The sequence below is a fragment of the Onychomys torridus genome, chromosome 21, assembly GCF_903995425.1.
Source record: "Onychomys torridus chromosome 21, mOncTor1.1, whole genome shotgun sequence".
NCBI lineage: Eukaryota > Metazoa > Chordata > Mammalia > Rodentia > Cricetidae > Onychomys > Onychomys torridus.
The window spans coordinates 8,663,458-8,688,957 of record NC_050463.1 but is presented as its reverse complement, the minus strand read 5'-3'; the positions used below and the strand labels follow the sequence as shown (position 1 = coordinate 8,688,957).

The window sequence follows — 25,500 nt, the reverse complement described above, 5'->3', positions numbered from 1 at the left end:
GGCAAGCCTTCAATCTAATTATACAGTAGCTCGTTACCAAACAAGACATGGATGCTACTATTGCACCATTATTGATATCTTGCCAGGCTGATCATTGTTTGGCTTCATACGGTCCTTAGTTACTTTCCTATTGTTGCAAAGAGGCCTCATGACCAAAATAACTTATGAAAGGAAACACCTCTTGGCACTCATGTTTCCGAAAGTTACAGCCTTTGATTATCATTATCCTACAGGTAACAAGGCAGTAGGCAGGCAAGCATGGACACTAGCTAAGAGCTTACATCATGACTTAAAAGTTGGAGGCAGAGAGAAAGAGCTAACTTGGAACAGTGTCAGCACTGAAACCTTAAAGCAACCCCAGTAACTAACCCTCTGCAACTAGGCTACATCTTCTAATCCTTCCCAACAGTTCCAGCAACTGGAACCAAGCATTCAAATATAGGAATCTATAGGGGGCATTCTCATCTAAATCACAAGAGAAGTCACAGCTGGGAAGCCTATAGACTGCTCCTCCCACTTGCCAAATTGCACTGTATCTATCATTATGACAGACTAATGAAAGTGGTTTTGGTGATAGATCCAGGTTAACCCTTCCCAGTCCTACATCCAAAATGTGGAATGGTTTGGCAACTCTGACTTACCTTCAAGCTCTCAGATATGACCAAAGGAAAGCGTCACATGTTAAATTACTTGAGGAATTACATGACTCAAATGGAGATTCCTCATGCCTGGTACTATTGTTTTTATTAATGTAAGGTTCTTGGGGGTAGTGACTGTCAAGCCAAGTGACATAATCTCATTTAATATGTGTCTGTGTTTATCCGTGAGTGTACATAATCTTGTATTCACACCTTTACTATAGATATCATTATTGTATTTTCTATAATAGATACTATATTTACTATTCACACTATGAATGGTATAAAATTTTGGGTGTTTACAAAGTAACTACTTCTTAACCACTACCAAACAACATTGGTTTTTGTGCCTCATTTCTCTCCTGTATTGACCGAATTCATCTCTAATTAGAAACCTCCTCCTCCACAGTTTTCACATGTGCCTGCTTGTGTCAGCCACATCCAGTTATTCCCTTTACTATTCAGGAACAAATAATTCCTAAATCGAAAAACTGTTTGGTAGATGGAATCAAATAGAAAATGAGTGTGCTAACCCAGACGCAGAAAATCTCTTTTCTCATCTGTCATTTGTGCTTCCTAGCTCCAAATCTTCAGATGTGAGAAGATAACCTGGAGTAACCATAGAAACCATGTCTTGCCTTCCTAATAAAACAATTCAAAGTAAATCTCCCGTATAGGAATGAGCCAATAATAAAAATGTTCAAAATTTAAATATACAATGTACTTCTTTAAACTGTTTTTTTTTGTGTGTATGTGTGAAATTCCTGGAATAACTTCCAGAAAGTACTTATTTCTGATATAAGATTCAAGTATATGAAAAAGTTTCACAACTTTTATATCATTTTAAATGACACCCAGCTTTTTCACAAGTTTGCAATACTTTTTTTTTTTTTTTTTTTTTTTTTTACTAGAATTGGTTCTTCTTAAAGCCTCAAGGTGGTTGTCTATGTTTCTTTTCTATAGCTGTGACACATCAGAAATAGTGGAGCAACTTTTAAAATGATTTGTCACTTTAACTTATAACTGCAGAGGGTTAGAGCCTGTGATGGTGGAGCAAAGGCATGGTGGTAGGAACATTGAGAGCTCATGTGATCTATAATCAGGGGGCAGAGACAACACTAGGAGCGTCAATGTCTTTGGAAACCTCAAAACCTGTCTAGACTGACAGACAGTCATCAACAGGCCACACCTTCTAATCGTCCTCAAAGAGTTCCACCAGTGGGAACACTTATTAGCCTATTGGGCCATTCTCAAGTATATAACCAGTACAGCTTCAAAGCTGCTGCTGCCTTAGCCAGCTAAAGAAAAAAACAAACCACCACCAAAAAAAGGTAGTATTGCTCATACTGCAAGTGGTTTTCGTACTATATATAGTAAAATATTGGGCGTTAAAATTACACTTTTGCAAGTCTCACAATCTGTTTCTTTTCACATTAAAATACTGTATTTGTTAGTTATGTTTCCACTCTTATGAAAATGTCATTATTTCTTTACTCATTTCTATCTCTCACTCTCTGTTCATTAGGATGTGTGCATGTGATTCTCAGGAGACAACTTTTGGGAAGTGGGTCTCCATTTCCAACAGGTAAGATTCATGAAGGTAACTGAGATAATCACATTTTCTGGCAAGAACCATCACCAACTATTACATCTCATGGTTCAACCACATTCTTCTTTTCATACCTCACAAGAATTTGACCAATGCACTGTCACACCATTAATAGCAGTAAGAGTTCTACACACCACAGTTACCACTGTGAGAACATTTTGGGTTTGAACATGGATTTGAAACACAGAAATTCAGGAACAGATTATTTAAAAGGACATAGTTTCTAAAAACTTTCCATATTTTTGAACATTTACTCCAAACATAATGGCTTTCAACAGTGGAAAAAAAATTTGAGTATTTGAGCTTCTAAAGGATTTTCCACATGGTTATGCACATAAGGCCCATCTCCATGGTGTTCTCAAGAACATCATGGCAACAGGAACTGATGAAGGTTTTTGCACATTAGGCCTCTTTCAGATGTAAATTCTTACATGAGGGGTTACAGAAACTGTAAGGGATAAAGGCTTTCCCACACTGATGAGGATGATAGGGTTCCTCACAAGTGTGAGATATTTTATGCTGGATAAAATGATAAGAACAAAGAAATAGTTTCTCAAATGTTTACAAACACAGGATTTCTCTCTAGTGCGAATGTTTTTATTACTTTTGTGCCAAGTAGAAATAATGAAGGTTACCCACAAAGCTTACCAGCATTAGGCTACCAACTAGTGTGAAGCTTAACAGACATGAACAGCATTTCAGTCTGTTAAGATCACCAGAGCAGCTGAAGCCTTTTCCACAATCCTTACACAAATAAGGCTTGTCTTTTGAGTTAACTATTTCATGCTTGTTAAAATCACTAGGCTGAATGAAGTTTCCCACGTTTTACACACAAAGGGTTTGACTCCAGTGTGGTTTTTTTTTTCATGCAAGTTACACCAAGTAGAAGTGTTGAAGGTTCTTCCACAATGTTTACATGCATTTGGCTTCTGTCCAGTGTGAATCATTTCATGAATGTTCAGATGACTTGAGCGTGTAAACCTTACACGCATAAGGTTTCGCTCCAGTGTGGACTATTTCAAGAGCCTTATACAAACAGAAATTGGTTTTTCAACAAGGCTTACATGTCTAAGGCTTCTCTCCGGTGTGACGCCTTTCATGTCTGCAACAACTACTGGAGTCACTGAAGGCCTTTCCACAATGCTTACATGTATAAGGCTTGTCTTTTGAGTGAACTCTTTCATGCTTCTTAAGATCACTAGACTGAATGAACAGTTTCCCACATGTTTTACAGACAAAGTCTTTCTCTCCAGTGTGAATTTTTTCATGCAAGTTTCGACAAGCAGTAGTTTTGAAGGTTTTTCCACAATGTTTACATGCATAAGGCTTCTCTTCACTGTGAACCCTTTCATGAACGTTCATCTGACTGAAGCAGGTGAAGGCTTTTCCACAATGCTTGCAGGCATAAGGCTTCTCTCCAGTGTGAATTCTTTCATGAACTTTACATGAAGTGAAATTGGTAAACGTTTTCCCACAATACTTACATGTATAGGGCTTCTCTCCAGTGTGAATCCTTTCATGTCTGTTCCGACGACTGGAGTCACTGAAGGCCTTTTCACAATGCCTACATGCATAAGGATTCTCTCCCGTGTGACTCCGTTCATGTCTGTTCCGACGACTTAAGTCACTAAAGGCTTTCTCACAATGTCTACACGGATAAGGTTTTTCTCCACTGTGAATTCGCTCATGAATATTACGATGAGCAGAACTGGTGAAGGCCTTTCCACAATACTTACACACATAAGGCTTTTCTCCAGTATGAATTCTTTCATGAATGTTTCGGTAAGTGGAACTGGTGAAGGCTTTCCCACAATGCTTGCATGCATAAGGCTTCTGTCTAATGTGACTGCTTTCATGGCTATTATGATAATTGAACTGTGTGAAGGCTTTTCCAAAATATTTATCAGCATAAGGCTTCTCTCCTTTGTGAATTACTTCATGGTTTTCAAAACATTTTGCATAATTAAATGTTTTGCCACGTTGCCTACACATGTACCTTTTCTCTCCAATATGACTTGTACTATGGTTGATAAGATCACTGGAATCAATGAAAGATTCTTCACAGAGTTTACATACAAAGGGTTTTACTTCTTTATGGATTCCTTCATCATTTTGGCCATATGTGTCTCTCATTAAGTCATTCTCTTTGAGTTTATCTCCAGTGTGAGTTCTTTTCTGAGGCTGATCAAAAGGGAGATTCCTAGAGGTCTCATGACATTTTTGGTTTTTATAGGGTTTCTCTTTAAGAGTTTCAAGTACCTGAAGAGATTCAAAATGACTGATATCTTTCCGATGTTTCTGATGTGTAAAAGCTTTTCTCATAGCTTCCTTACATAGAGATGGTATCCCTCTAGTTTGGTCTCTGACATATCCATGTGAGGATGAATAACTAATGACATTTCTTACATGCAATGGACTTCCATGAACTCTTACTCCAGGAGGTATATCTTTATTGACAATATTCTCTGGAATAGATTCCTGGTTTTTATCACAGTCACTATCACATTTGTATTCACAGTCTTTCTCAGTCACCTGAGTTCTGAAAAACAAAAAAAAATGAGAAAAGCATTACTGTAGTCAAGGGAAATATTGGAGGCTGCTTCTGTGGGCCACCACAACTATACTATCTCAGGGGAAACAGAAGAATGCCACCCATTTTAAGGATACTACGGACCACATGTAAAGACCCTGTCGTGTGTAAAGTAGAGTGATGACTTTACTTCTACAAGCACTATGAAGAAGCTGTATCACAGACTTTGAAGTTAAGAACAACTCTTGGTCCTTCAACAGACCAGAGTTTGATGACCAGCATTCATGTGGAGGGTTCATAAGTTCCTGTTACTTGTAATCTCAAGGATCTCCTGCTCCCTTCTGCCTTCCATAAATGTTTCTGTCACAAGTGGTGTACCCAAGAATACATAAACATATACACATATAAAATAATTGAGAGGCACAAAAGGAGTAAACATGAAGGCAAAAGTCCTAATGGAGTAGACCAACATAACAATCACACAAAGTGGTTAAACATGGTGGCATTCTGGTATTCTAAATGCTCAGCCAGTGTCGGTTAGTTATCAACTAGATCCACCTAGGGTCATCTAAGAATAGAGACCCTCAATGGAGAAAATGGCTCAATCAGATTGGCCTGTAAAACAAGACTGTTGGAGCATTTTCACATTCCAGATTGATAAAGGAGGGCTTAGAAAATATTGGTAGTGTGCCCACGGGCAGCAGCTATGCAGGAAAGGTACCTGCTGAATAGTTTTGGTCAGCTTGACACAAACTAGTCATACATCAGGGAAGAGGAAACCAAAAGGGAGAAAATGGCTTTATCACACTGACATTTAGACACGTCTGTGGGGACACTTTTTGATCACTGATTAATATGGGATGTTCCAGCCACTGTGGGTGGTGTCCCCCTAGAGATGTGGGCCAGGGCTGAATAAGGCAGTTAGCTGAATAAGGGATGAGGAGCACACCAGTAAACAGCATTTCTCCATCACCTCTGCTTCAGTTCCTGCCTCCAGGTTCCTGCCACGCTTGAGTTCCTGCCCTGGCTTTGCTTTATGATGAGACTGTGACAAGGAAGAGTAAATAAAAATTGAGCTCCACCCCAGAGTTAGTTTTAGTCACAGCAAAAGAAAGCAAACAAAACAGCATTTATGTTCAAAGCCTCAAAAGAATATACAGAAAGGTAGTGAATACTTTTGAATATGATGAGAAGTTTTTGTGAAAAGCTCTTTTAGAACTTAATGTTACATGACACAGTAGTGATATTAATAGATTACACAGATGAGATTCTCAAATTTAAAGACACAATTCAATGTTCCGTTACAAGAATCCGTGTAGTGTACTTGGAACATTTGATAGGATCTCAGTTGTCCCATGATCCCCAAATCTTTGGCATGTATTATTTTCTATTTGAATATAAATTACCCTGTATTTCTGCTGAGATCTTTGTAGTCCTCTTCAGTATTTTCTTCTAGTGCTTTCTCTAGAAGAAAATCCAGAATACTTTATGACATATTAAACATAAAAAATTATCACAACCTAGCTCTTATGACATGAGTATTCACACTAAATTCACTCACATATTCCCTTCAAGAATCCAAATCACAATGCCGTACATATAATCAGAAAACAGTTGTTCTCTGACTGAATAAGCAATGGGAGCATGTTTGGTTTTTACCTATGGAGATCAGGTTCAAAAATGTTTCCTTCATCACAGTACTGTAGAGCTTCTTTTGACTAGAATCCAACAAAGCCCACTCTTCTAAGGTAAAGTTCACAGCCACATCCTCAAAGGTCACTGGCTCCTAAGAGTACATACATTAGGATGGTTAGTTTTAACTGACAGACTGACAGAATATAGAATCATCTAGCATATATGTTTCTGAAAATACCTCTAAATAATCAGTAAATAGTATTTACCAAAGAGTATATCTGGGATGCTACCTTGATTACCTGATGTAGTAAAGGAAGACCCACTGTCTCAGTTACTATTCAACTGCCATGAGGAAACATTATCATTATGTAACTATTATAAAAGAAAGAATTTAATTGGGGCTTGTTTACACTTTTCAAGGGTTAGTCAATGATTATCATGGTGGAAAACCAATAAGCACAGAGCTGGAACAGCAGCTGAATATTTTACTCCGTATTCAAAGGCAGTAGGCAAACAGACAGACACTGTGCCTGACATGGGCTTTTAAAACCTCAAAAAGCATCACCATCGACACACCTACAATAGGGCCATATATCCTAAAAAGTTCCAAACAGAGCCAAGATTTCAAATATGTGAGCCTATGGAGGTTAGTCACATTCAAAACAACACACACAGCAACTTGAGAGTCAGCAGTTTTTGAACTATATAGGGATTAGTAGGAGGGAGCTGAGACAGAAAACTACACATTTCTCTATTCACAATTGCATTTCATTTGGCCAAGCAGCTTCATAGTTGTGCATTTTATGATCTGTAATCTTCAATTCTCATTCTGCCTTGAGTTACTTTTTTCAGAGTCTTTTTTGACAGCCAGATAAAAAGCCTAATATAAGGAATATATTTAAAGGCTAGGAAGGTGGCTCAGTGCTTAAGAGCACTGGCTGCTCTTCTATGGTCCCAAGTTCAATTTCCAGCATCCACATGGTGGCTCACCACCATCTATTATGGGATCTTATTCTCTTTTTTTTTCATGTAGGCATACATGCAAATAGAGCATCATATACAAAAACAAATATATCTTTAAAAAAAAAATTTTAAAAGGTGGGACCATTATTGAAAGTAAACCTCAGCAGATTCTTTGTAGTAATTTTTAACTTGCTTTGGAAGGGATGTGCAGAAATCAGCAATAAAGTTTTCTTTAGAGAAGAAAAACAATTGAACACACTGAACTCAAAACTGAATGAGTCATTCAGTGTTGGTGGCCATGTTATAGGAGCAACAGATGGCAATTGAAGTTCAGTTGTCAGCCCACCAAGAGGAAAATTCTTCATGGGTGAATCTCAGTAGGCAAGGCCCTGGACCAGACTCCAGAATGTCTTTTGCTTCCTCTGTGCCTTTATATGTTTGCTGATGCCATCTTTCTCTGGTATCTGGTATGAATGGGTGTGGGGAGATCTCCACTGTCTGTAATGTAGTGTGTTTATCTTATGGAAACAACCTGTTCTACTGGGCACTTTTAACTGTGGATTATTATGAAGAGGATTTCTTTCTAAGCCATACTGTCTAATTGATAATAATAATCTTAGTTTAAATAGAGTTTTGATGAATAAAACTATTAAAAAAAAAAAAACCAATTGAGTCCCAATAGCCCAGCTAGCTTAAATTCTATTAACCTTAATGTTGGGAGATGTGTTCACAGGTTTTAGAGACCATGATAGCTGAAATAAAGCTTTGAAAATAACTTAAATTTAGATTAAGATGTTTTTGTTAAATAGCTTTGAGGTAAAATACCTAAGAAGACAATCTAAAGTATTAAAAAAGGCACATAGTTAAATGGGGATCTCATTAAGGTCAGGGAACAAGAACAAAGCAGCCCAATTATCATTAGCTGACATGGCATTCTTGCTAGGATTGGTTGATATCCAAAGGTGATGATTAATTCCTTATTCCCATTTCTGCCCTCAATCTCTGGATATAAGAAACTATTTATATATAGTTGGCAGAGGACAGTCACACCCACCTGATACAGGCTCACTCAGATAGGGCCTAGCCTGCTGGGACCCTCCCAGCCAGATGAAAGCTAGCCCGGGTCCTTGGGTCGGGTGTGTGGGCCCCCTCATTTTAAGGAAATAAGGGGTGTAGAATTGGGGAGTTAGAGAATCAGAATGGTTTATACTCCATGAAAAGTCACATAAAGGAAGGTAGATGAAGAGGACTGGGCAGATATTGAAGGCCAGCTCGCCACCTAGATCTATGGTGAGACGGTGTGGAGTAGACTGAGGAGGAAGGTCTGCTTACCACCTGTGACCACTGAAATGTCCAGATCAGTCTGCTACCAAGGGCAATGTATGGGTCTCTGGTCCTATAGTAGCTAAAGTCTGTGCTGATATCCATGGCTTCTGCTGCCATTGAGTGTCACGCTAACTCCAGTGGTCTGGACCACTTCCTGGGTTGGGGTTGGGTCCACAAGCCATGCTGCCACTGGGGTTGTACTAATCAGAGTGGCCTTTGCTATCCACCTGGGGCCATGGTGACAACCAGGCCTAGGCTGATGCTGAGGACCATGTCCATGCCCATGGTCCTACTGCAGCTGAGGTCTATGTTGATGCCCATGTCCCCACCCTGTCACCAAAGACCACATGAAAACTGGGGCCTTGTTGGTGTCCAGGGGCCATGCTGCCATCAGAGCCATCCTTATCTGAGTGCCTGGAGCTACCACTTGGAACAAGGATGTCAACCAGGTTAAGCTTCTCATGAAGCCATTTCTGGGTCTGTGGCACAACTGCAGCCAGGGTCTGCAATAAACTCTGTGGCACAGCTTGCCACTAGGGCCCATACAGAGGCATGGGATCTGGGCTGAAGCCTGTGGCTTGGGTGGAGTCGGGGGGGGGGGGAGGCATGGGCATGCCACAGCGGGGGCCATATAGATATGGGTGGCCTGTGCTACCACCCAGAGCCAGGATGTCATCTGGATCCAGGCTGCTACCAAGGGCCATGTCTGGGTCCATGGCCCTGTAGATATAGGTGGCCTGTCCTACTACCCTGGTCTAGGGTATTATCTGGGCCCAGGCTGCCACCTAGGGCCATGTCTGGATCCATGGCCCTTTAGCAACCAAAGTCCAGATTGACATACATGGCTCAGGTTACCACCAAGCGCCATGAAGAAGCCCAGGGTCAAACCAGCTACCTTAGTCCAGGTTAGTGTCTGAGGACCAGGAAGCATCCATGTCTCAGTGGCCTGTGCTGCTACTCAATGACATGGTGATGTCTGGGCCCAAGCTGCATCTAAGGGCCATGTCAGGGTCTGTGGCCCCATTCTAGCCATGGTCTATGCTGACGTCCCATGTTCCTGCTGCCATCAAAGGCCATGAAGACACTCAAGATCGAGGGCCAAGTTAGTGTCTAGAGGACATGTCACCCCTGGGAGCAGTGGTGACATCCAGACCCAGTTGCTGCTAATGACCATGTTGGGGTACATGGTCCTACTGTGGCTGGGTTCTGACCTGACATCCAGGTCCTTCATTGCCACTCGTGATCACGTAGAGGTCCAGGGTTTGGGGCCACAACCTGAGGCCTTTGTGATATCCATTGACCACACAGCTGCTGGAACCATTCCCACCTGATGGGTGATGTCGTTCTGTATGCTGTGAATATGTGTTGTTCTGATTGGCTGATAAATAAAGCTGTTTGGCCAATGGTGAGGCACAATAAGGTTAGGTGGGACATCTAACTAGAGAGAGAAGAAGGAGAAAAACAGAGCAAGGAGACACTGCTAGCCGCTGCCAGGAAAAGCAAGATGTAAAGATACTGGTAAGCCACAAGCCATGTGGCAAAATATAGATTTATAGAAATGGGTTAATTTAAGATATAAGAGCTAGTCAGGGGGTTGGGGATTTAGCTCAGTGGTAGAGCGCTTGCCTAGCAAGCACAAGGCCCTGGGTTCGATCCTCAGCTCTGGCAAAAAAAAAAAAAAAAAAAAGAGCTAGTCCGTAATAAGCTGGAGCAAATGGCCAAGCAGTTATAATTAATATTAAACCTCTGAGTGATTATTTTACAAAAATCTATGGGACTGTGGGTGAGAGATTTGTCTTGGACTGTGGGCCAGGTGGGACACAGAAAAACTTCCAACTATACCCACTTGGTTGGCCATTCCTTCCATGCAGAGCCAGGATGTCATCTGGGCCTAAGTTGCTGCCAAGGACCATGTCTGGGTCTGTAGTCCAGCTGCAGCTGGGGTCTGTGTTGGTGTCTGTGGCCAGTGTCACCTCAGGAGACCTTAGGAATCATGCAAGATGAAATCAGAGGGCTATAATGAGCCAATCGTGCCCTTCATTGTCCTGGGAAAGCTGGTATAGCCTCCCATGAGCCACTACAGCAAGAGGACTGGCCCCTGAATTCGGGAGAGAGGGTCCCCACACTTCAATGCAGGTGAGGGAGAACCTATCCCACGAACGTGCATGTAGGGAAGCTGACTCCTCCACTGCACCTGAGGCTCGATCTGACCTGCCTGGCTAATACCAGACACATAACTGGGTCTTGTGTTGACCCACCCAAGCATCTACCCCATTTAGGTCCTGCTGGAGCTCATGAAGGGACTGGTCCTGCAGAATGACACCTGCAAGACCTGCAAACACAAGATACTCCAGAAGAGCTCTGGTGAAGATCCAGTGAGGCTGGTGTACCAAAAACCAGAGGCCTTTGACCAGAGCAATGACTCATTGCAATGAACAGTTACCAGTCAAGTGATGGTACAAAGGGGTATACTATGACACACCAAAGCCTCCAATGCCATCAAGACAAATGAAGACGTGATAGAGAGTAGGAGAGAGGGAGAAGCAGAGATTTTTCTGTTTCTGGTGTGGCTTTTGTTCTGTTTGGATTTATTGTTCTTTTGTTTCCTTGCTTACTTACTTTGTTTTGCTTTCTTTCATGGGGGAATGCAATAGAGATGAAGGGGGACATGGGGAGACTGGGAGGTGAGCAGAATTGGGGTGCATGATGTGAAACTCCCAAAGATTCAATAAAAAGGTTAAAAAAGAAACTATGGATGAGTTGGTATGCACCCTAAAGATTTAAAGTAGAGTTGACTGATTCTTTTTCATATAAAGTTTAGATTTGTGATACTTTTAAGATTTCTTATAACCTTTTGAAATAAGTAATAAAGTGACTAGTCCTTTCTTTGTGACTGTAAAATGTAGCCTACCAGTAAAAGAATACCTTACTTACATTCTGTTAATCTATAACAAGTTGCTTGGGTATGAATGTAAGTGGGTTCTTGGGATAATTTGTTTTTCATCTGTAATATGCAAACTGTTTAATCTTGTAAGGGATATGGAAAACATGCTGTTTTTTACTTGTATTCATTGTAATCATTCACTTGAAAAGTAGAATGTACCTACATTGTAAGTTTTATATTGCCTGAAAGATTTTGCTGGGGTATATAAGCTGTAAGGGAAAGAATAAAGATAGGATTAAAATGAGTTAGAAGGAAAACATCAAGAATGAGAGAATTAGGAGGAAAACATTAAGAGAGTTAGAAGGAGTTTGAAGGAAAGTAGAAAGGATAAAGAAAGTTAGAAGGAAAACATCAAGAGTGAGAGAAGAAAATCACCAGGAAAATAAAGAATAGAGAATATGAAAGAGTAAAGAAAAGGTCTGATGGACACCATCCAAGACTCTGTGTGTTTTGGGTTGTTTTTTTTTTTTTTTTTTTTTTGGTTTTTGTTTTGTTTTGTTTTGTTTTGTTTTTGCCTACCCCCTTTAGATAAAAAAGTGTTAGTACATGCCGACTCTGTAGATTCCCTATGAGCCCTATGCTGCTGGAGGATGGCCCTCCCGGCAGCAAGACAGATGCTTCAGACACAAAAATAGTGAAATAAATGCCTACAGAGGAGACATGGATCAGGAAGGTTCAGTGGGAATAAGGGCTCTGTCAGGAACTAGAGTAATGGCCATTTCTGTGCTGTTATACTCAAGAACATAACTTCATTCTGCCCTACATAGGAGAACTTGAAATGAACTTGAGAGGTAGCATATTGTAAACTCTATAGGGATTATATTAGTGGAAGGATGGAGCTGAGACACGGAAAACTACACATTACTCTCTTCCTGACTATGTACACTGTGACTAGCAACTTCATAGTTCTGCATTTTATGAACGATATCCCTCAATTGTGATATGAAATAAACTCCTTCTGCCTAAAGTCACATATCTCAGAGTCATTTTTGACAGCCAGATGAAAACCCTAATAAACGAATACATTTAAGGGCTGAAGAGATGGCTCAGTGTTTAACAGCACTGGCTGTGCTTCCAGAGGTGCTGAGATCAATTCCCAACAACTATGTGGTGGCTCACAACCACGTACAATGGAGGCAGACATTTTCTGTCATGCAGGCAAACATGCAAATAGAGCCCTCATTTAAACAAGAAAAAAAAATACATGTTACAAAAGAAAGGATTTAAAAATTGAGGCCATTGTTGTTTAGTAAACTTAACCAGATTCTTCTTTGTGGACATTTTTAACTTGTTTTGGAAGGAATTTGCAGAAATTAGCAAGGTAAGGGTTTTTTACAGAAGAAAACCAATTGAACACACTGAACACAAAACTGAATGAGTCATTCTTGCAGATGATTCAAGAACAAAAATGGTGAAACAAAGGCCTACAGAGTACACATGGATCAGGGAGTTTCAGTGAGAACAAGGACTCTGGAGGGAACCAGAGTAACAACCATTAATGTGCCACTATTATGGTCAATAACATAACTTAATTGTGCCCTACATCAGAGAACTTACAACGACCTTGTATGTAAAGACTGCAGAGTGCTTTGGTAGAGGAAAAGAATGTGAACATGTTACAAATTTAAAAAGGGAGCAGTGGGAATGGATACTAAGTTTGTAACTGTGCACTGGGACAACAGGGGATGAGGCAACACTGGGGAAATTGGGCCAACGACCAGGGACTCTTTGCTTGGGCTCTAAACAGTCCTCTGTGAACCTAGCTATCTGTTGGTATACTTCTTGGAAAATCATCGTTAGTGGGCTATAGCTATACAGGCTTTAAAAATACAAACAACTCTTCATTGTGTTCAAATACCTCTTGGAAAACACATGGAAAATAAGCTGATTCTCAATGAAATAGTTTCAGGTGCATATGCAATAAGGCAAACTGTTCTCAAATTGAATGTCCTAGAACAATAATAATATTTTTTCTTTTGTTACAATTTCATCTTTTAAGTAATTGGGCGTGCACATCTGTAAAATCATTACGAAGGGCAAAGTCATGTGCAGTTAGCTAGGCTTATGAAAAGTAATCCTGTCAATCAAAACACTGAACTCTGTGCATGCTATGTACTTTAAAACCCAAATTCCCTTTCTTTCCAAGCCCCCCAGCTAATGGCTACCCTTGAGTACCCTTAGTCATGTGGCCTGCTGACACCTTTCACTGCATGTTTCTGTCCTGTGGTATGCCTTTGTTTTGAATAAAGTAGCTCTTCTCTAAATGGGAATACCCTTATTAGACCCCAACAACCAATTAACTACCTGATAAATGGCAGATAGAGGGAAAGTAAAGAAAATTTCCTCTCATTACTAAAAATTTCCCACACTAGTTTCTGCCCCCTTTCCACCGTGACACCTAAGGCTTCAGTGGATAACCAAACATCTGCTTTGTCAAAAAGAAACATTGATCTGAGGCTTCCAGGTCCTACAATACACATCGGCTGAGGATGAACTATCTCTGCCAGGTTGTTCAACAGGAATGGATTAAGAAACCAATAGGAGAAACAAGAAAAGTAGACTACTAGGTGACTCTGCTGAATCACAACAATGTAGGACTCCTCAGTTTCGATTTAGGACAAGTTCTCTGCCCTAGGTCTACAGTCACTTGGAATTCATGGGAAGTATTCTTTTTTTTTTTTTCCCTTGTTTTTTCCTCTTCTTCCTGTATCATCAGAACAATAACTTAAAAACAAATGATTTCTTACTGACCTAACACTACACCTGTTACACAATAATAATTGTCTATATAAAATATGAATGCTGTAGTTTCATAGAAAATCGATGGACAAACATACAAGGTAAGAAGAGTAGTCTTGCTGAGATAACTCAATTTCCCCAAAAATATTCTACAATGCATGTATCAAATTCTAAAATTCCCAAAGCACTTCAGATCATGGGTCAGTCAAATTTTGGACAGAATGGGATTGCCCCCAAGAAAGCCACCCCGAGCTAAGAAAGTATTGGCAGCTGATGGCTTTGGGAGGATGGAGACTTATTTTTCATCAGAAATGTGGCCACTAGTATGTTGTCATACCCGACGGATAGCCACACAGGTTGGACAACACTAGTTGAACTCAATGGGTAATAAAAAATAAAAACAAAAAATAAACAAAAGCTGTGTTGTAGATATTAAAATGTATCACTTATATGCAGAAAATTCCCCCAAATAAACATTATTTAAAAGTTTGGCCTTTTTATTAACAGAGCAATAAAACCAATGTCTGTTTGGCTAGGGCACAGGTAACCAGGTAAAAAGCTTGCCATGCTAGCCTAAAGACCCCAAACCCAGCCGGGCAGTGATGGCGCACGCCTGTAATCCCAGCACTCGGGAGGCAGAGGCAGGTGGATCTCTGTGAGTTCGAGGCCAGCTTGGTCTACAAAGCCAGTCCCAGGTCAGCCTCCAAAGCTACAGAGAAACCTGTCTTGAGAAACCAAAAAAAAAAAAAAAAAGACCCCAAACCCTATTGAGGGTGTGTGGAAAAGTGAATATTTACTCACCATTAGTAGTAGATTAAACTGCTGTAATTACCAAGCAAATCTGTGTAAGGTTGCCTCAGAAGTAAAAATAGTCTCTCCACATATAATAAAGAGTCCATATACTACCACAGATACATGCGCACTCATACTCATTGCTGTTCTAGTCTCAAAAGCTACAAAAAGAAACAGCCTGGAGGTCCATCAGCTAATGTCCACCATAATGGAAATGCAGCACATAAACACTGGAATCTGACTCTAAAATGAAAAATACTGAAATGAAATTTACAAACAAATGTGTAAAACTGGAAATGTAATTATACTGAGGAGATGTTTGAAGCACAAAGTCAAATGCTGTCTCTTTCTCCTGTCTATGAATTCTACCTTTACCCTCTTCCTGTCTGTTTCAGAACTGGACCGAGTGTCCATAGAGAGCATGGAGAAGGACGGTTCCATGAGATCTGTGGGAGGTGGCGGTGGAGGCACAGCAGCAGGCATGTGATGTGCAGGTTGGGTGGGACACAGTAGGACTGAAAAGAACAAAACAAGTAAGGGATGGGGAAGAGAGGAGGGGACGGCTCAGGTTTATCCCCCGCCGTACAATGATTCCAGGCCAGATGCGGCTATACTAGTGTCCCTGCCGAAGTAAAACAACAAAACCAAACAAACCACAGGGATGGTGATGCAAGCCTTTGATCCCAGAATGATTGTTGCAGACAAGAGTTTTCTCTGAGTCCAAGGCTAGAGTGGTCAAAACAGCGAGCTCTTGGGTAACAAACAGATTGTGACTGCTCTACACACTCAAGTAGGCATTCAAATAAAACACATTTTCTCTACCAGGTAGAAAGCATACTTGTCTTTATCTCAGATGAACCATCCAAAGCTTTCCCAATGTCAGAAATTACACTACATACAAACAACTATCTGGAGGCGAAAGGAAATGCACGAAATGTTAGAAAGTTTTGCAAAGATTATAATCCTGGAAATTACAGGTTAGAGAATTCACACTCCCAATCCCTTCTGCTTAAAGCAACCTATGGCAAAACAAACAGGAACAGAAAAAAAAAAATCTAACGCCAATTCCATGAAGGTTGCCAGTCTTGCCAGTCTTGCCAGCCTTTTTCACATTCAGCAAAGTCATGCATACTTTCCAAAATCCCAATTTTCCCCACACCCCAGATCACTGCAAAGAAATAAAGTGTGAAACAAATTTATTTATTTTTTCTTTTTGTGTGTGTGTGGGGGGTATTTTCGAGACAGGGTTTCTCTGTGTAGCTTTGCGCCTTTCCTGGAACTCACTTGGTAGCCCAGGCTGGCCTCGAACTCACAGAGATCCGCCTGGCTCTGCCTCCCAAGTGCTGGGATTAAAGGCGTGCGCCACCACCACCCGGCTTGTGAAACAAATTTAAATTTCTTTGTTGAGACAGGTAATTTTGATCGACTGCAGTTAAGAGGAGAAGAAAAACACTGTTCCACATGATGTAAGAGAGAGGGAGGGAGGAAAGAAGGGGGGGGGAGAAGCAGAAATAGAAAAATGCGAAAATTATATGGATGAGGTATTAAGGGTGGAGACACAGCTCTGTGGGAAACTTCTCTAACACCAGGAGGCACAGGACTCAATTCTGAGGGAGACCAGCTGGGGAGGGGAGCAGAGGAGAGAGGAAGAAAATCATAGGTGATGAGGGGAATGGATCCACATTAGCACAAACAGAAGAAGAAGAGGAGGAGAAGGGAAACCGCTCAGCACAGGAAAGACCCTTCACAGCACAGTCTGGACTCAGCATCACCAACCCACCAGCTCTTTAACATCTGTGCAGGTGCAGTTCCATGGACTCACCCAAGAGTGCTGAAGGACAAAACAGTGGGGGCCTCAGGGATAAAGACTGCCTGCTGGGCCCATACTCAGGTGCACTCGAGGATGGCCATTGCTGTTCCAGATTCTATTTTCTTTTCTTTTCTTTCTTTCTTTTTCTTTTTCTTTTTTTTTTTTTTTGGAGCTGAGGATCAAACCTTGCGCTTGCTAGGCAAGCATTCTACCACTGAGCTAAATCCCGAACCCCAGACTCTATTTTTAACTGGGCCACACAGCACTTGGGAAACTTTCAGGTGGGGGCTCTGTATATCTCTAAGTCAGCTAGTGCCCCAGTGCTGCTACCCAGGAACCAAGAGCACAAGGAACACTCATCATTTTGTGCTTCTGATGTGTCAAACTGTCCTCAAAGAAGCCTGCTGACCTCAGAACACACATTCACCCAAGCCTCTCCTCTGCAATACATAAAAGCAGCAACATGCACAGCACTTGATGACTACCCATGACTGTTGTTGGACAGTTTATTTCTTTTAGTAACAATGTCCTCCATTCTTCCATCCCCCTGTGCCCATTTCCAGTGGATCACTCAGATCTTCATATCCTAACCAGCCTCCCTTCCAGTCCTCAACTCCAGCAGGCATCCCTAGAAACCTACAGACCATTCAGGCCGGAGAAGTAGGCATACTAATTGGATATCTTTGCCTCTTCCTCAGCCGTTCCAAGTCCAAGCCCCAGTGTCATCTCCAACTCTTTAGCAGACTAAATGCTGCAGCCCCAACCCCTTCCCTCTACCCCCATCTTCGCTGGAACATATGGATCGCCACCTCCAAAATATCCTTTTCCCACTCATTGCTTTATCCAGGCACCAAAGCAGCAGGCCTATCCAGAGAAAACACAGGCCAATTATCCTGGGAAGCCAGTAGGCTAACTGTAGATCTCTACCTCTCCAACCACTCCCAAAAACCGAATCCCACAGTCTCATCCCCAGACCTGCAGCAGACCACATGCTGTGGCCTCTCCTTCCTCTTTGACCCCTACATCATTGGGTCACAGACATCTACTCCTCCAAACTGCTGTGCCACTCATTACTTTATCACAGTGCCCAACAGAAGCAGGCATTTCCTGGGAACCTACAGATTATTTTGACAGGCTAAGCAGGGATAAGTGCAGATGTCCACATCTACCTCCATTGCTCCAAGTCCAATGCCCATTCTAATCCCCAGCTCTGTAGCAGTCCTTTGGGGTGACCGCTCCTCACTATCTGCACCATTAATAAGGAAATTAAGCAGGCACTGGTGGAACACACACTCCCCTCCTGTGGACTCTCTCAGCCATGCCCTGTTCTAGCATTTCTCCATACATATTTTTCAAATCCAAATACCTAGAAACACATTTCCTCTGGATGCCCAATGGCTACACTTATCAAGGTCCCAGAAGCATTTCCGACCAGAGAAAACACAATCAGCATACTCAGCTAAGACACAGAGAGGGGAACAGAAACCGAGTAACAATACACAAACCAAACACACACCAGACCTGATATTAGCACCCAGAATCACAGCTGTCCCAAATCATGATGCCTAGACTCCAGCGGGGAAAAAAACAATCAACAACAGCCAGGACACCAGACCACAGCTATCCCACCACAGCAGACCCTGGCCACTGCTACACAGCTAAAGCACAAAAAGAACATATAATAACCCTCAAGAAGATGAAGCAGGTCCTTAAATAGAAAATGGATAATGCCCTTAATGAAATCTATGAAAACAAAAATCAAAAAAGCAGGGGAAGAAAATGAATAAAACAGTTAAAGACATGAAAATGGAAATAGAATAAATAAAGAAAATCCAAACAAAATTAAATAAGTAAATGAAAAATTTAGGAACTCAAACCTCACCTCAGAGGCAAGCCTCACCAAGAGAATGAATACCTAAGTCAAAAGAAATGTTAAATATTAAAAATTCCTGGCATAAAACATTCAAGAAATTTGTGACCGTATGAAAAAAACCAATGTAAGAATAATAGGAATAGAGGAGGAAAAGAACCTCAGGTCAAAAGATCAGAAATAAGTAACACACTTACAAATTCAAAGAGATGGAAGAAAGTCATTTGATGAAATCCAACAGCTGTTTTCAAGATAAAACTCCAGGAGAGATTAGGGAGTCAATGGTCATACTTCAACATAATAAAGGCGGTTTATAGCAAGTCCACGGGCAATGTTAACATAAATGTAGAGGAACTCAAATCAGTTTCACAAAAATCAGGAACAAGACAAGGCTGTCCACTCTCTCCATACCTATTCAAGGTGGTCCATTTTTTAATTGCGTTGTTTGAGTTCCTGATATTTTTTTTTTTAAATTGTTTTTTACATATTCCCAACACTAATCCTCTGTCAGGTGTAAAGTTGGTAAAGATTTTTCTCCCATTCTGTTGGCTGCCTTTGCATTCAGGTCTCTTCCCTTTGTTGCCCAGGAGCTTTTTAGATTCATGAAACCACATTTGTCTTACTTGTTAAGTCTTACTTCCTGAGATCCTGGAATCCTATATAGAAAAACTTTACCTGTGCTCATAAATTCAAGCACACCTCTAAATCTTGCAATTTATGGATATAATGTTGCATGCTGAGGACACTGAACAATCTGGAGGTTAATTCTGTGCAAGGTGAGATCTAGCTTCACTAGTCTGCAGCTCCAAACTACATGAAAATTCTCTCTCTCCAGTCACAATGGCCTTCAAAAGGAATACAAAGAACAACAAATAGTGGTATGGATGTGGGTCACAGGGAACCTTTGTACACTGTTGGTGGGAAAGTAAAGTAGTGTAGCCTTTCCGGAAATTAGTCAGGAGGTCTCTCCAGTAAAGTAGTGTAGCCTTTCCGGAAATCAGTCAGGAAGTCTCTCCAGTAAAGTAGTGTAGCCTTTCCGGAAATCAGTCAGGAGGTCTCTCCAAGAACTAGAAATAGGGCTGGTTCAAGAGTTTAAAAGCACAGGCTACTCTTCCAGATCACCCAGGTTTTATTCCCAGTACACACATGGTATCTCTCAACTATCCAGTTCTACATGATGCAACACTTACATCAGGCCTCCAGGAACACTACACACAAGAGGCATGGGAATGTACATGCAAGTAAAAAAACACCCATACACATTAAAAACAAATACATTTTTTAAAAACTTGCATTGTACTTGCCATATGAGCTAGCTACACCACCTCTGGGCATCTATCCAGAGGACTTTATGTCTTACTGTTGAGATGCTTGCATACTGGTGTTCACTGCTTCTCTATTGACAATAGCTATGAAGAAGAATCAATCTAGTTATCCACCAACTTACAAACGGATAATAAAATGTGATATACACACATATATTACTGTACTGTAAAAAAAAAAAGTTAAATCATGACATTTTCAGGAAAAAGGATGGAACTAGAAAACATTTTACTTAGTGGGATCACTCATAGTCAAAAGGAGAAACACTAAATGGTTTTTCTCATATGAGATTCTTAGTTTCAATTTTTCTGTTTATGTGTGGTTTTAACACTAAGTATGGAGGAAAGGAGCTAGAAACAGGATATGGATTGGGAGGATGTACAGAGGCATAGGAAGAATATGGGTAAAATGTAAGTGGAGAGTGGAATAATAGAGAGAGTGAAATAATAGAATTTCAAGTAGGTTAGTGGACTAGCAATAATGGATAAAGCAGAGGCCAGAAGAAGACTGAAACAAAATGAAATGCACATGATCTTATTTTTCATGCCTTTAATTCCAGCATTCAGGGGGCAGAGGGAGATGGATCTCTGTGCATCTGAGGCCAGCCTGGTCTACAGAGAGAGTTCCAGGAAAATCAAGGCTACACAGAGAAACTCCAAACACAGGAAAAACCAAAAGGAAGAAGTTATTTGGGAAGCTATAATCTTGCAGTAAAAGGTAAAAGCATATACATATAAAAATAGGGGACAGTAGTGCTTATGTGATCTGCATGGACAAGGAGAAAACACCAAAGCTCCATGTTTAAAAATGGACAGAGTGTAGAAGAAAGAAGGGTAAGGAAGTAGGTTAACAAAAGCTAAACATAAAAAAAAATAACACCCCAAGTTTGGTTTGTTTTGTTTGTTTGTTTGTTTTTCAGAGTCATAATGAGCTTTGTTAGAAAGAAATAGGGGATAGGAGGGAGGTGCCAGGCCTGGCAGGGGAGGGAAGCAGGGAGCAGAGCAGGGAGCCGAGAGAAAACAGAAAGCAACACCACAAGTTTGTAAGCCACTTACAAATACTTTTGTTGAGGGATGACAGAGCATCACTGTGAAACCCTGGATGGCCTGGAACTCTCTTTTCTAGTTCAAAGACCAGGATATAAACTCTATATACAGGCCAGTCTAGCCAGAAATCCACAAAACTTGAACAAGCAGATTCACATTAGTGAAAAAGCTGCTCCCAGAATCCATGAGTGACTAAATAAAATGTCAGTGGTTAGGTACAGGTCAGAGACAGTTCCAAGGCAGAAAAAATGATAACAGCCTTCTATGGCTGTTGGTTGTCCACTAAAATTAGATAATAAAACCCTATTGCTAAAGTCACCACAGACTTGGGTTCCAGGACACAGGGAAGTCAGTCACAAACAGATAAGGAAAGTTCCAGGTGCATATCTTTCTTAGTGCTGAAAGGTACTATAAAAGTAGATGGGGAAGAAAAGACATCAATGGGCTATCCTGAGCTGAACCCTGAATGCTACAATACTGGTCTGCCAGACCAGATGTGCCTACTGAACAAACTGCTTATGGAACTAACTAACTGCTCCATAAAAGAAGTCATGCCTCAAACTCTGCCAAGGTCAAAACTTGTGGCTATGGTTGTCACAGGTGCTAAGGTGGAACTATTGGTGGTGTTTTTCCAAGTGGTTATGTTGACACACCACTTTCTAAATATTTGTCTCCATTCATTTATTTCACTTGGTACCAACTTGAATCAGAGGTTCTTATTCTAGCACTGGCCATTTATATCGAGAAGCAATACTATTTAAAGAATGAAAATAAGCAACTGAAATAATCATAGATGGGACATTTCTATCAAATCCCTAACACTCGTGGCTAAGGAAAGACAGAAAAGGCAGCTGAAATGAGAATGTAAGAGATGGAGGATAGGGAAGAGCACTGTGAAATGCTGTGCTCTCTACAGGACTTACCTGTTGATATAAGAATTCACAACTGCTCTGATTATGCTCCCAAGAAAGATCTACTTGAGATCCTGGTGGTGAACAATTCCAGCAATGGACTGAGGTGTTCTTTGAGGCCTCACCAAACTGAGAGCCTGGTTTTAATTTTGGCTTCTAGGGGATTAGGCCACATTTAGGAATGTGGCCACTAGCAGGCATGCACTGTTTCACTCAGGTCTAAGTAAATTATTTAAAAAAAAAAAAAAAGTACCTGTCTTCATATCTCTATGTATCTATACCTATATTATTCTGAAAACAGTTATTTAGTTCTTTAGAAGGTATTTATTTATTTATTTATTTAGGTGTTTTCGAGACAGGGTTTCTTTGTGTAGCTTTGCGCCTTTCCCGAAACTCTTGGTAGCCCAGGCTGGCCTCGAACTCACAAAGATCCGCCTGGCTCTGCCTCCAGAGTGCTGGGATTAAAGGCATGCGCCACCACCGCCCGGCTAGAAGGTATTTAAAAGAAAGATTTTTCCCAGACCAAAATCATATGAAGTTTTCAAACATACATTAATTGTTGACTCTGAGAGCTAAGGAAATTTAGCTGTACATTGCTAGAAACTATTCTTTCCTGTGGTAAAAAATGTAATTCTTCAATGATTTTCCACTGCTCAATACAATGTTCATCATATTGGACCACAGAAATCTTGAGTAGTCATTCCCCTAATGCTACAGATGTTTGTAGTTTGTGGTTTGTTTTGATTTGTTTTTGAGACAGGACCCATACCAAAGCCTAGGTGGACTCAAAGGCACAATCAAGCCCAGACTTTCAGCAAAATACAAAATGATAACAACACCATCTTGCAAGTGCCGGAAGACTGTGCGAAGGAACGGAATGCCCTCATCTCAGGCTTAAAAGCCATCTTGTAGTAAAGATAAAGCAGATTTATTCCTATTCATGATTACACCTCTGTTTCTCAAGGACTGGGCTACGCCCCACCTGTAACCTTAACTACAAATGGTTCCATACTGCCTGTTTCAGAAATGGCAAACATGCCTTTGTTTCAAAAAGTTTATAACTGTCTTGAAACCCTAGGTTGGTTTCAAACTGTCTATGGCTACAGTGTCATGACTATCTGTTGTTAGAACCATGTTGCAATCATGTCTTTGTTTCAGGAGGTCATTATGAGTAACTTGTTTTGCTTATGTTCTTCTCCTGCAGAATCCTCACCCCTCCTTTTTTTGTCTGCCAAATCCCCATTTGGAAAACCCCATCTTGAGCTCTATAAAAAGCTTTGTCTTCCCCATACCCAATGCTGAAATTTTGAATGTCACATTGGGAAGAGGCAGCTCATGTACACCAACTTAAAAAAAGTTAAGATTAATTAATTGCTTCCTTTAATTCATATCGCCATGATGATTTAGCTTGGTGGTCCTCCTCCTCCCATTTATGGAATTAACACGTAGAGTTCTCCAGCAAGATCAAAAACCCAACCCAAATTCAGAAATTCAGAAGCCACAGCCTTCCCTCTGGCCCTCTGAGAATGAGGAGCTGCTCCCTATTGGATATGACATACACCTTGGAAAGATTTCAAGGCCCCAAGGTACACCTTCAGTTCAGTGGACTGCCTACGCTAACTGCCACAACAAAAAAGGGAAACAGAAAGCACTTTCACTTTTCATGGAGGTATCCTCTTGTAAGTCATGGCAGCTTTTTCAGTATTTCTGTGGCATCTGGCTTCCTGCTTCTCCTCTGGTTCTGTGGAAACCCAATCTGGGGATATGAGAGGTCCAATGATATCCAACATTCCCCCATCCAGAACAAATGGAGATGTCCCATAGCTCTCAGGTTTTTTTCTGTAAATTAGGAGTTCGTTCAGAGCTACTTTTTTTTTTTTAAATAAAGAAAGACTTTTTTTTTTTTAAATAAAGAAAGACTTTTTTTTTTTTTAAAAAGATTTATTTATTTATTATGTACACAGAAGAGGGCACCAGATCTCATTACAGATGCTTATGAGCCACCATGTGGGTGCTGGGACTTGAACTCAGGACCTCTGGACGAGCAGCCAGTGCTCTTAACCTCTGAGCCACCTCTCCAGCCCAGAGCTACCACTCTTTTTCTGGCCTTCCTTGGGACCCTGAAGATGCCTTGCTGATACTGGGTGCCAAAAAATTGGACAGGACCAGCACTCTGCACCCTCCCCCAAAAAAAGTAGTCTAGCCTCCTTGTCTGTGCTAACTTTGTTAACCTTATTATTTTGATAAATTGAGTCATATAAGAAATGAGGATATTCTGCAATAGTGTAGTAAGAAAGGACAAGGATAGTCGAGCTGCCATGCCATTCTCCCTACAGACTGTATTTATAATTTAAAGATTAATTTTGATACTAAAACAGCTTCAATTCAAGAATTGTAACTTTTAAGGCTACACTTAACAGGGATAAAACTGTAGAATCCTAATCTTATACAAGCTACTAACTTGTTGTAAACTCTTAAAGATGATTATGACATACTGATTAATAGTCACCTCATAAATGATCTAATCATTTAAAGATCTAATTCATTTACAAAGAACACCTTTATTTAGTCTCCTATATATGTTTTCAAGGTTAAACCTAGAACAAGTAACTTTAGGTTTATTTAAAATCAGGTATACTTAATAGACAGTGCTCAAAACTTTTCAGAGATCTTCTGAATATGACATTTAAAATGTTTAATGGAAAAAGATTACAATTAGAGATGGAAATCCCAGATCCTAACAGAAGTCCTAATGTCTCCAAAGAAGACAGAAGGAACGAGATGACTCCACCTGGATTGTAATAATGCTAATCACTGGGGAAAACTGCCACATGCCAAGCTTGCCACCAGGACCCTGCACAAACTGTGGGCACTGTTTGGTTGACTGCTGAACTCCACCTCATCAAGGTAAGGTCAGTCCCCCAGTTTCCTCCTCTACAGGAAAACCTCTCAGGCCTGGGTCTCACAGCCAAAGGTCAATGCTATCCTGTGTGGTAGCTGAAGATTTACTGCTGTCCTCTATGACAGCCAAAGACCTACAACCACTTCCCACACTGAAGCGACTGAAACAACAAGCCTAGGGCAACCATCTAAGTAAGGTGAGTCTGTTGTTTTAATTGATCAATAGGCCATTTGGATTATTTTCCCACTATAATTTATCCTTCTCAAATCTCTGATGGTGGTGATGACTCTAAGTTCAGCAATTTAGCAGCAGCTTCCCGGTCAATGCATTTCACATATAAAAAAATCAGGCTTTACTTTTCTAGAGCTATTAGGTCACCTGATTAAAAAAAGAATCAAACTCACAAACAGGTTTTTCATACTACAAGGCTTCATATTAAAGGAAAAACAAGTTTCAGGTGTA

At 40.7% G+C, this 25,500-nt stretch overlaps 1 protein-coding gene and 1 pseudogene across 1 annotated transcript in view; both read right to left on the bottom strand.

Moving 5' to 3' along the window:
- Positions 1-2,828: 2,828 nt before the first annotated feature.
- Positions 2,829-25,500, bottom strand: part of LOC118571946 (zinc finger protein 14-like) — a 42,030-nt gene continuing 19,358 nt past the window's right edge. Inside the window, exons 2-5 of the mRNA XM_036171315.1 lie at positions 10,548-10,684; positions 6,437-6,563; positions 6,184-6,241; positions 2,829-4,786 (exon numbers count right to left, since the gene is read on the bottom strand). Of these exons, the coding sequence (XP_036027208.1) occupies positions 3,316-4,786; positions 6,184-6,241; positions 6,437-6,563; positions 10,548-10,586 (1,695 nt within the window). The 5' untranslated portion in view covers positions 10,587-10,684 and the 3' untranslated portion in view covers positions 2,829-3,315. The remainder of the gene's footprint in view (positions 4,787-6,183; positions 6,242-6,436; positions 6,564-10,547; positions 10,685-25,500) is intronic.
- The window catches only part of LOC118571943, a 106,590-nt pseudogene continuing 87,600 nt past the window's right edge, over positions 6,511-25,500 (bottom strand).